The sequence below is a fragment of the Stylophora pistillata genome, chromosome 10 (assembly GCF_964205215.1).
Source record: "Stylophora pistillata chromosome 10, jaStyPist1.2, whole genome shotgun sequence".
Taxonomy (NCBI): domain Eukaryota; kingdom Metazoa; phylum Cnidaria; class Anthozoa; order Scleractinia; family Pocilloporidae; genus Stylophora; species Stylophora pistillata.
In genome coordinates this window covers 7,334,615-7,346,449 of record NC_142528.1, presented here as the reverse complement: position 1 = coordinate 7,346,449, position 11,835 = coordinate 7,334,615, and the positions used below count along the sequence as shown (strand labels likewise).

At 38.6% G+C, this 11,835-nt stretch overlaps 1 protein-coding gene across 2 annotated transcripts; it reads left to right on the top strand.

The window, feature by feature from the left end:
* The first annotated feature begins 722 nt into the window (after positions 1-722).
* Positions 723-10,028, top strand: LOC111333552 (uncharacterized). 2 transcript variants are annotated; one of them, XM_088737216.1, is made up of 11 exons: positions 725-964; positions 3,640-4,287; positions 5,309-5,656; positions 6,470-6,797; positions 7,156-7,233; positions 7,452-7,523; positions 7,607-7,648; positions 8,416-8,481; positions 8,582-8,623; positions 9,129-9,185; positions 9,608-10,028. In XM_088737216.1, exons 1-11 carry the CDS (start codon positions 877-879, stop codon positions 9,615-9,617), a joined length of 1,779 nt encoding a protein of 592 aa, XP_088593342.1. In that variant the 5' UTR covers positions 725-876; the 3' UTR covers positions 9,618-10,028. The 2 variants fall into 2 exon arrangements, with proteins under 2 accessions (XP_088593343.1, XP_088593342.1); XM_088737217.1 differs by lacking the exon at positions 7,452-7,523 and having other exon boundaries at positions 723-964.
* Positions 10,029-11,835: the final 1,807 nt, after the last annotated feature.

Here is an 11,835-nt window from a genome sequence, read left to right as displayed (position 1 = left end):
CGTCGTTAGCTGCAGAATAACAGTTGATCACCTCTGAAAATGGCCTCTTGTAAAGAAAATTAAAAGACTTGCAATAAACGCCTTGTTTCCGTTGAAATGGCGGCGGGAATGGAAGTTTATGAAAAATCAGGGAACGGATTATAATTTGTCTGGTGAAGAAGAGAGGTAGAAACGCCAACGTTTTGCTTCAATGCACTTCTGGATTATTCTGAAAGATTTTGAACTTATAGTAATCGCTTAAGTCTTGACTGCAATATATAAGGGATTAATGTCTTCATGCATAACGGTAGGCGGACCAGCTTATGAAAGTGTTGCCACGAAAACATGTAGAAATACATGGCAATAATGAATAAAGCACTAAAAGAGAGAGAAAGGATTCTTCGTCTGAAAACTTCAAGAAAGGATGAATTTTCCATATTCAAATGAATTAAAGCGGACAAAATTGGACACATTTCCGCCATTTAACACAATGCGGAACTTTTCAAAAGATTACAATAATTTTCTTTAACGTGTGAAAAGACTACCTAAAAGAAATATCATAAAAATTGACTAAAGGAAATGGAAAGAAAGGAAACGTAAGTCGCGAGGAAAATGGAGAAAATTCTGTCTCTCTTCAAATAATATATCTTTCACCAAGTCGGAAGGACTGGTAAGCAATTGATCGAAACTTGAGCCGTTTTATAAAACGAAAGAAGATCAGCAGGTCAGGAACATAAGAACGTGATCGCGTGTGAACCTCGTGTCCTCCTTGCTTTGTTTACTTATCGACAAGGTCACGCATTTTCGAGGGTTAGCTCTAGCGGATAAAATTGCATTTACATTCAAACCTGGGTAAATAGATTGTACAAGACGAAGAACCGATGAAAAAAGCAAAACATGATTGGCACTTTATTGATTTCACGACTTTTACCCGTTCTTCGCAGAACGATAAGATTTCTGTGTCTCAGCTGTCTTGCTTCAGAAGGTACGTGCTAATACTTGTTTTTTTTTTCACGTTGAACGTGAACGGGGTAACAGCATTTATGTGCTTTTGTATCTAGGGTGGGAACTGTGGATACAAATTGAACAAATCTATCAAGAGCGAATAGTTTGACACGGTAAACTTTGAAAGGCACGGGAACTTCAACGAGCCACAGTAAAATAATTTTGAGGACCGTTTGAGACCATTGGTTGAAATTGAAGGAGGCTTGTAGGTAGATGTTTCGACCGATAACATTAAAGTAGTAAAAATCTATGAATCACTTCTCCCGAGTCTTAGATTTCATTATTATAGAGGCAGAGCCACCCTGAATCGTAAAATTCGACGATAGGAATTCAAAACTAAAAAGAATGCGACCTTCCTCATAAGATGATTATTTTCTTCCTTTACAAACGATATTTGGTTAGTTAAAGCCAGCGGGTAGGCGCTGTACTTATTATGCATATTCAGGCGGTGTGCGCACTCTGATTCCGTTGCATCATGGTCGTAAAATAGAAATTGAGTCATTTGCATCTTGACGCGTTGGAGCTAACTTCTTTGGTGGCAGCGAGATAGTGTGTATTTACGTGGATTGTAATGGAGATTAACTGTCTGTAGCCGTCCCTTCGAAAGTTAAAAACTTTAACGGGCCTGCGCGACTCGTGTCATTCCTCCGTGATGAATTCGTTCGTAGGAAGCAACTGACGTTATTAAGAAAGATTCGAAACTACAATCTGCCTAAGAATCTTGACACAAATGGCAACTGTTACACTCACAACCGATGACGGGATGAATAATTTCAAAGTCAGAAATTATATTCCTAGACGCGAGTTATTTAACAGGGAATTGACCCCTGAAATGTAAACGAACATTAATAAGACAGAGACCTTGTAATACACGAACTCTTTCCACCAAGTGTACATACGGGATTTGTAAAAGGATCGAGAAGCCCCACGCCTCCTAAGAACGAATTTGTCTCGCTCCACGTTTAGTAAAAACGTACAGAGTTTCAAAATACCCTTCGAGAATAGAGAAAACCTAGATGAGGGTTTTCAGAAACGTATCTCTAAAGTTATTTCTGCAGGAGAGAAGCATACTTAAAAAAAAAGAAAATAGCGCGCACACAGAAGAAAATATTGCCTTTTGTATATCATCCGGCTTGAACCTCAAGAACATACAGATGGGGAAATGACACCTCAAAAATGACTCTTATTATCACATCGCAAAGGAAAGTCATTAAGAGATATCCTAATAAGAGCTAAACTTTGAGGGTAAAAGATTTAAAAGCGCTAACGAATGGTAGGAGGCGCATAGACCTATCAAAACCTTTCAAAGGTTGACTGCCTTTTGCTTTAATAATAATAATAATAATATAGATCGATTTCTATAGCGCATTTCCATGTAAATGCTCTAATGCGCTTTACAACACTGTGCGGGGGGACTTTTCCAGACTGCCGGCGGCAGTTTACAATTAATAAAGAAGAAATTTTACGGATTCCCCCTCCCCCCCTTCCCAGTAAACAGGCCAGACCACATCACAGTAATCTCGTTATGTGGGTTCTTTTGCTTTCCGGCTTTTCAGCGTGTCGCCTCACGCAAGGTAGAGGTATTCATGGGTCAAGTGACTCTTTTCATTGCTCTAATTAAACTGTCCTTCATTCAATGATCAAGATAGAAGATTTACCACAAAACACTCGCGATTAGTAAAAATTTCTTCCCTTAGGAAAGTAGATTTACCACACGATTGAGTACATAAAATAAATGTCCTTGCAGTAATAAAGCTATGTAACGCAACACACTAAACGCAGCAATGGGCCTTTCCGTTCCATAAAAGGGTCTCAAACACTATCACTTAAAATGCATAAAGCATTTGTACCGTTGGAGCGCGTTTGAGTGCGTTTAATCAAAGCTGTTGAAGAAGGATCAAATCGACCATACAAATCTTTGAGAGGCTTCAAACTACGACGTAGGACGGATTTGACCTCCTCGTTAAACCGGTCTCAAATTACATGCTAAAAAAACAGTGCTTGCGTTTGTCCTTGAGAACGATAGAGTACGCGACGAATACGTGCGAAAAATACTTCTACAGATTCAGAATATATCAAATTATATTTGCCTATAGTGAAAGGAAAAAGAAACGGCCTAACTTTTACGGAATGTTCAATCAAAATCTGTCTATTTCTGCCGCTCCTAACGCCATATTGAAAATAACGCCACCACAATGCAATGCAATAAGAGTGCACACACCGCCTGATGCATATTGCAGCCACGTAATTACTCAATGTCTGTCACGCAAGAATGACTTCGTCAAACTACACTCCGTCTTAATGCTATTGAATTCAGTTGTATCGTATTGAACAGGACGACGCGTTTGTCGTAAAGAGCGACATTTTCGCATTCGTTGAGCTCCTCTACTGTCGAGCAAAATGTTCCGAATTATTTAGACCTTTGCAATTAATTGAAGTATCCTTTACCATAGTTTGCTACAATTTCTTTCGCACGACACACTGAAAACTAATCGTAAGGGTTTTCAACTATCTATCAACTCAAATCGAGTCGACTCGAAATGTAAGTTCGAACGGGATAAGTTGAATAGGAATCGACTCGAAATGTTGCCTCTGAAATAAACCGGAATATACACGGCCGATAATATGATAAACCACTATCTTAATTCTCCATAGTTTGCGGTGCTACCTTGTGGCCTTCAGGAAGGTATGGATTACCTATGCCTAAAAGTGATTGTCCAGGGGCAAATGGATTTCATTGGCAAACAGGATACATCTACCAGGATCTTAAAGACGTTGGAAGCGTTACTACTGTCTCGCTGAACTCACAGCTCAAAGGCCGGGTCTCGGCGGGTGATGTCGAACAGTATTTCTGTATAAAGAACGACACAAAAGCAATACTTGAAAGAAAACGACCCCAATGGCCTCCAGGGGAGTACTGTATCTATCAGAAAGGCTCCAAATGTCCCAGTGGACTGCTGAGTGGGTGGATAATGTGGAATGACGAAGATGGTACCAACGGAAAAAACAAAAATGCTCAGCACGGCGTTCTTCCAGAAGGAGTATTTAATCAAGACACAAAGATATACTTTTGCTGTAAGAGCACCAAAGACGGATATAAAGAGCCAATCGAGCTTCCTTTTGCGTCTCCCTTTTACCTGATGGCGTTTACACGATATTGCCAAGACGTTCTGTACACCATACACAAGAACGAATACATTACATATGACAAAGAAGATTTTGTTAATCAAGACGGGAAATCATTCCCATATCCGTATGGAGCGGACCTCTACCCACCTAAAATATATTACTGTTATTATAGAGGTACCAGGCTCTCTTATCATCAAGTTCTGGGCCGGGTTGTTCACAGGTGGATTGAGATAACCCAGAGTTAGTGTAAAATTTGATTCAGATCTGAAAGCTCCGAAAGAAATTTTAGTTTAATTTCATTTGTCTACAGTTTGACGATTGAATGCTCTAGAAAGAATTGGGAAAATTTCCCAAAACGGCTTTTGAACAGAGAAACTTAGAAACCGGGATTAAAATTTAACCCTGGGTTAGCGCTGATCGGCCTTTGAACAACTGGGCCCTGGTCATGGTTTGTAGCAAGTAGCCATGATAAAACCGTGTGATGGACTGAAACGCTCACGCCGAATGAAATGAGTTGAGAAATGAAGCCCCTTATTACGTTTGCCACACTTAGAAGTCAACTGCGACAGGTTTACGAATTTCTGCAAATTTTATCATGCTTTAATTTTATTAAAAGGAAACAAAATTAGAGAAAGAAGGATAGGCCTCCTTCCTATCTGTTCTAAGCTCTCTGATTGGATTGATTTTGAAGGCCAACCACTCAGTTTTCATCCTAGAATACCACTAAAATTTCATCATCTAAATTAGTCCTGGATGTTCACTCTTCACATGTGTTACCCAATCAGTTTTCGACCTCCTCACCTAGTTTCCCGCCTCATAAGCCAGCCTGTGACGATCGACAGAAAAACCTCTTCTTTTAGCCCGGACTAATGGATCAAGTGAAGGCCGTCATCTACAAGAAATCCTCGTTTGAACAATTAAAGGCAATTGTCTCGAAAACGACCCCTCCAAACCCGAACCCTACTTAGCAAGGTAAAGTTTGATGGATGTGGTCCATCATTTCAAGTATAACTTCATTTTTAAAGAGGGAAGAAGGCTTATTTATGTAGATGTTATAAAGCTAACTTTGGGGACTCAATGCAATATTTCCACACTTCAACTCAGTAGAATTCACTTAGCGACAGGAAGAACTATTTGACAACGTTTATAAATTTTTTTCTTTTTTTCTTTCTTATTTTTCCTTACACTTCAACAGAGTGCGCATGGACGATGACAGCACTGAATGGCACATTCTGGAGTCCATACTATCCACAGAACTATAACAACAAGGCCTGGTGCAAGTGGCATATTAAAGTCCCTTGGAATTACGCTGTTCTGATCACTTTTGAAGACGTCAGTTTAACGCAGAATGGCTGCAACGACGACTTTGTCAACGTGCAGGAAACATTTACTAACGGCACACAAGTTTTGATTGGTTCAATCTGCGAATCGTCCACACCACAGATAAGATCTAGTGGTAATAATGTTACGGTTGTTTTTCGCTCAGATGCTACTGTGACAGACAAAGGATTTCAGGCCAGGTACCAAGCAATAAGGATAAGAGGTGAGCCTAAAAGTTAAGACGTCTGATTACTTTCATAGTTACGTTTCGTCATTCTCGAAAAGTTGATGTCTCTGTATACTTATTTTTCAAGAGTTTTTGCCTTTCGGTAAAGCGATCGGAGATAGTATTACGACAGGAAAAATTACACCAGTATTTACATGTAATTGAAGATTTTGATATGATTTCTAGTACTAAAATAAAAAAGAAAGAAACATCAGCGAAAATTTAACTAACCTATCGAAGGTTCAGACTCAGTTTTCTCCACTGCAATTTGTACTTTTCTCACGAGCCTTAACTTTCTTGAAGTTAATTTTGAAAATGAACCTCTAACCTTTTCAAAATAAAATGGGTAGGGACGAGGTAAAATGAGAGATTCTGTCCACACGAACAGCTCTATATTTTAGCGAGCTACTCAGTAAAGTATAGCTCGCCAATTTGACCGATTTATGAACACATAGTCACTGTCATAATGATCATTAATCCTGAGGAGCACGGCTGTAAATGTAACTTACATTCTGACTAGAATGTTACAATCTGATTGGCTAAGGTACTCGCTATCTATTGCGTGATGACACCTGATTTGTTTCGTTTTGAATGAATAGAAAATTTTTACTAAAAAAATAGTACTATTCACTGTCGATTTTATGCGGAATAATTGATTCCCGGTGGGCTTTTCCCACATAACCACTAAATCTCATAATCAAGTACACTGTAGTTTAATTCCATCAAATGACAGTAAGAGGCTGGGATAGGAACTCTCGTACGGAATATTCTGCCTGTGCCTCCAACTGATGGTATTTTTTCCAAACACAGCAGCCAAAACGACAACTTGTACAACCCTAGCCTCAACTCAGACAAGCAGTGTCAATGATAAAGCATCCACAACGTCATTAAGCGCAGAAACCACTCAAGAGATGTCTTCTACCAGAGTGAGCAAATTCAGCTCTCGAGAAAAAACAGATCACATCTCAGCCATCGGAACTGAGGACATCTCTAAGACGAAAGGAGAAGGTTTTTCCGATACATTGGACAATGAAAGCGAGTCTGCAGCAAACACCTCCCTCATCGCTGCATTAAGTGCATCTTTGGTAGTAATTTGTGTGATGGTCGCAGTAGCTTTGTTTTGTTTTCACAAAAAGCGGTAAGTTCAACCCTTTGTTATCGATATTACATCCTTAAAATGCCACATGGTTTTCCTATTTTAAGATATGAAGTGCCATTTTAGAAGTTTGCTACCTTCGCAAGGGTACATAGCAAGGAGGAATCCCTCGTAAGTTGCTTTTATGATCTTATTAATTTTAAAACCCAACTCCATCGATTATGAATAGCAACTTTAGAGTAAGCAAGATCTTTGGAAAATCTAAAAAAAAATTTGTACATAATTAGTGAAGCAAAACGTTTTCTTTCATATAGTTATAGTTAGCCGGTTTTTCGCGTCATCAATAATGGCCAGGTGCATGGAATTGCAATCTTTTTTGGATACTTTAAATATATTGCAGGAGTAGCAGGAAAAATGAAAATTGGAAAGCACCTACGGTGAGCTTTCGACCATACGAGAAAGCAGCCGACATTTACAGGTATGTGTCACAAATGGTAAGACCTATGAAACTTCTTCCTCAGGGTTAAAATTTGACCTTTCTCACTGATGGTCGTTTCGCTTTACTTCACTTCTTCCATCTGTACTAATTCCTCAAACTGGTGAGCCCAATGCGCGGCTGAGGTTGGGCGACAAGGCTTATAGCATTTGTGTGAATGCGAGGAATATAATCAAACACGTTTGTTTTTTCGCTTTCAGTTCTGACAATGATGATGAAAGAAATGATAATCGTTACGCATATGTCGACCCGCGAGGGATGTATAATAACAGGTTAAACTAGTTTGCCAATTTTACTCATTTAATCCAAACCATCACACTTCCACCAAATGTGATTCCGAATTGTATTCTTTCAGCGATGAAACAGTAAAGGAAAGTGAGAACGTACTGTACGAAAGGTGAGCTTATACTGCGCAGGAGTCATCTCTCCCCGAAGCTTAGTACGTTCATCAATTGTAACTTACTTTAGCAATAAACCAAGACTGTCTGTGAATCTTAATGATCGTTACGTATGGCACACGAATGTTTAGCAACATTTCAAGCTCCAAAAAGGGGTGATCAATTCAAATTAAGCTACAGTCTTACCAAACATGATCAAGACACTCTCCGAAAAAAAAACAAGGAGAAAGTCAGTCCTTTAAACTCACTGATGTACACAATACATAGATCATGAATATTCGCGATTTAAAAGTAAATAAACTTCTCCCCACACCCTAAACAATGTTGACAACGATAAAAGTGATCAAAGAGGTAAAAGTTAATATCAAAAGGGGAAGGTTGAAAGAACCCCGTTACAGAAAGAACACGACATTTGGGTGCTTTCACAGAAGTGTCACAGGAAATCTTTTCCAAGGAGCTAGAAAAGTTATATGAATCTATCTTTAAAGTAATCGAATTGAAGCGTTCTCATAAACTAAAAGCACTAGGAAATATTTTGGTCTCTTGGAAATAACGTGCATTCTACTGCGAGGAAGTAATTCTCATCCTCCCTCTGAACCTTAGATGAGCATCAGGTCAAACTATTAATTGATCATGATTCTTTAAGATTAAGAGCGAATTTAGAGAAGTATGCCTATTTCTATTTAGGTTTGCATTTAACTTCAAATCTGAAATTATCGTCTCAATTAATCATTTCTTCTTAATTTGCCTCGTCTTATTTCAACAGTGATAGCATGACTACCTCCGCAAGAAATACCACCAAAGAAAGTGAAAATCCTCTCTACACAGGCGGGTAAGCCAATAAGCTTTCATTCTGTTCATTCTTTGCAAGACAAGATGGTTGTTTTTTTAGTTGGCAGCAATTTATAACTGTTTCTTTCTTCTTCTTTCAGCACTGTTTGTGGGAAGACATTTGATGCGGGCATGTACGAAAGGTAGAGTATCCACTACTCGACCAATCCTAGCGTATGTCGTTACTGAGAAACACTCATGTATGACTAGTAAGAGGCTTGCTCTGAAAGAGGAGTTTACTAGAGAAAGGATATTCCCGATTTTCTCAGCTAAATTAAAAGTAAAATACACGTTCATCAAAAGTGAACTACGCATCAAAAAGCAAAACTACCAAATAACTTATAAAATCTAACGTTCAAAAGTTAAATAACATTACTTAAAGAGGATATTTCCAAACTAAATTCGTTTTCTTTCCAGAAGTCTTTCATTGAATAAACCATAACTAGATTCAAAAGCCATGGTTCCTACCGACTGCCCCCCCTCTCAACAGACCTTACGACTGCCCCCCCTCTCAACAGACCTCACGACTGCCCCCCCCCCTCTCAACAGACCTCACGACTGCCCCCCCCTCTCAACAGACGTCACTCTCCACCTCTTCAAAGGTTTTTTTTTTTTCACTTTAAAATCTGTTCCCTGACATTTTTTAAGTGTGGATCAGCGTGACCTAAATCAAGATGAAGGCATCTACAGTTCACTATACGAGAGGTATTTATGATAGATTTATGTTTAGTGCTTGCCAATATTCCATCCCATCCCATCCCACCCTACGTCTTCTGGTAAACCACCGACCAATCTTACAATGATTGTCCCCTTTATGAACGTCAGTCATATGGTGTGTTGCCTTAAGTATGCAAATTATCAAAATAATTTAAAATTTTGGAATTTATGAGGTTCCAAGTTAGTTGCAAAATACCTGGTTTGTTATAAAGACCGCGATTGTAAGGATCTATATATAAACTGTACTTCGGATTACTGAACGCCAAAAAAAAATCCCTGCCATTTGGCCAAAACCGCAGTACGTCAATCTGGGATTTTTTAGCCAGTGCATGAACTACACAAGGAGAATATCAAATAAGATTAAAACATCATTCAATTATTATTATTATTTTTTTTTTTTTGCATTTTAGGGTGCCGTGAGCTTGGAAAAGTTTCAAGGAGACCCAAGGAGTGACACCCCTTAATGCTACTTCTCCTTATGTTAATCTCTTCTATCAGAGACAAGAAGACTTTCAGTACAACTGCTAATTGTTCATAAATTAAAAAAAAAAAAACAATTAGCTTCATAGAAACTATTTTCAGCACCTCAACAAATAAGAGCACGTGTCATTATATACTCTCATTTGCAGCCGTCATTTGGTCGTGCCTTGCAACGCCTTTTTTCCTGCTTTGCGAGAAGAGATCAACCAATAGCTGTTAGGGAGACTGATCATCTTTTTGATCTCGCTCGACTCTCTGATTGGTTTTCCAGTCTCAGTAAACGTCCTGACGTAGTATCCGAGCTGTTTGCGTAAAGGAAAGGGAAATAAACAATTCAGATTGCTGTTACAACTGTTCTAACGATAATTTTAATTAACTCTTCTGACTGAAACCTATCCCACGAATTTACATCTTAGTATGCAACGGAGAATTTTTGCGCTCTTCTACAGTCAAACTAAGTGAACCGTACCCCTTAAGATTACATTAATGAATTGATCATTTGGATATTGAACCCGCCAGTCGTTTCAAGAATGCAATAATGAATTGATTATTTGATTATTGAACCCGCTAGCCGTTTCACGAATGCAATAATGGATTGATTATTTGAATATTGAACCCGATAGCCGTATCCATTTTGAAAAGGCGCGGATCATTGTTCAAATCAGAAGTCCATCTCTGAAGTCCAATAAGATTGTTCTATTTGATGAGGAATCCTGAAAATGAACAAACTGCACTGTAAAAACACTGCGAAAACAGTCGATCGCAAATATTAACGAAATAAAAAAAGTCTTGCGATGGCTTCGCCCGTAAACTATTCTTTTCGACCATTAATACACGCAAGAATTTCTACAAGTTCGTCAAGATGTAAATAGGCGAAAAAAGCTCTCGATAACATTCCATTTACAACATTTACAAGAAGTTCTACACAACACTCGAACTCAACTTTCCCGCCATGTCTGACGCCATGTTGAAATAGTTCCGATCCATCATCACGTGTTCGCTTCATCCAATCAGAAATGGACTTCTGATTTGAACAATGATCCGCGCCTTTTTAAAACGAACACGGTTATCGGGTTCAATATTCAAATAATCAATCCATTATCGCATTCTTGAAACGGTTAGTGGGTTCTATGTTCAAATATTCAATTCGTTATTGCGCTCCTGAAACGATTAGCGGGTTCAATATTCAAATAATCGAATCATTAATGTAATCCTGTGGGTACGCTTCACTTAGTTTGACTGTAAGTTGTTTCTATTCTGTATTCATAATAAGATGGGTTCATAGACTGCAAGATTAATATCGAAATTAACAACGTCATCCTCTCCCCCTCCACCTCTTTCAACCAAAATTAACCGAAAAGTTTTGCTAACAGCTGACAGTTTAAGCGAAAAACAGCAGTTGTAATAAGCAGCCTTCTTTAGTACCTCAAGCCACACATTTGGAGTCGGTGCATTTTGGCTTGATGTAAAACTGTTATTTACAGTGAAAGAAGGAGAAAAAACTACGCAAGCGGTTACCTTTTGACAATGTCAGCACCGATAATATCATAGAAATGGTATCTTATTCCAAGCTTAGAATGTGTATCAAATTTACGGCTGAGAAGATCCTGTTTAAGACCAAAAGCAAAACAAAGTGAACCCAAGGACATATGCATGTATGCTTCAACTATACATCATTTCGGACTTTCTCAAGTCTACAGGGTGAGTTCATGACAAAGGAAATCCAAGGCCCATGCTTAATTGCCCTCATCAAGCTATAATGATAAATAGTAATATCATTTTTGATAAACCAACCCAACCATTTATGTAACCAATAGTTCTTTGAATTAGCACAATAGTTTGGAAAAACAAATTTACCAGTGCACAATAAAATTTGATGTCATCATATGATCTCAAAAATTCATCGAAAATAATAGTCATGTCTTTATCATTTTGCAATGCGCTTCCTCCCTTTACTATATTTATGCAATGGGAGCGCTCAGCCATCACAATTGTGGCACAAGTTCGATTCCTGGGCAGAGCATTACAAGTGGGTAACGTTTCCGTTGAATCTCGCAGTTAAACCGCACGGTTTTCCTGCAGGTTCGAGTTTACCGCTTTTCTGCTCTCCACTAAAGTCAATTCTCTAAATTCTATGGAAAATATGAGAAAAAAGAGC

Coding starts and splice junctions, on each gene's coding strand:
- LOC111333552 (XM_088737216.1), top strand. CDS start 877: ATGATTGGCACTTTATTGATTTCACGACTTTTACCCGTTCTTCGCAGA. Junction 7,234..7,451: donor AAAGCAGCCGACATTTACAG/GTATGTGTCACA, acceptor TTTCGCTTTCAG/TTCTGACAATGATGATGAAA. Junction 7,649..8,415: donor GAGAACGTACTGTACGAAAG/GTGAGCTTATAC, acceptor TTATTTCAACAG/TGATAGCATGACTACCTCCG.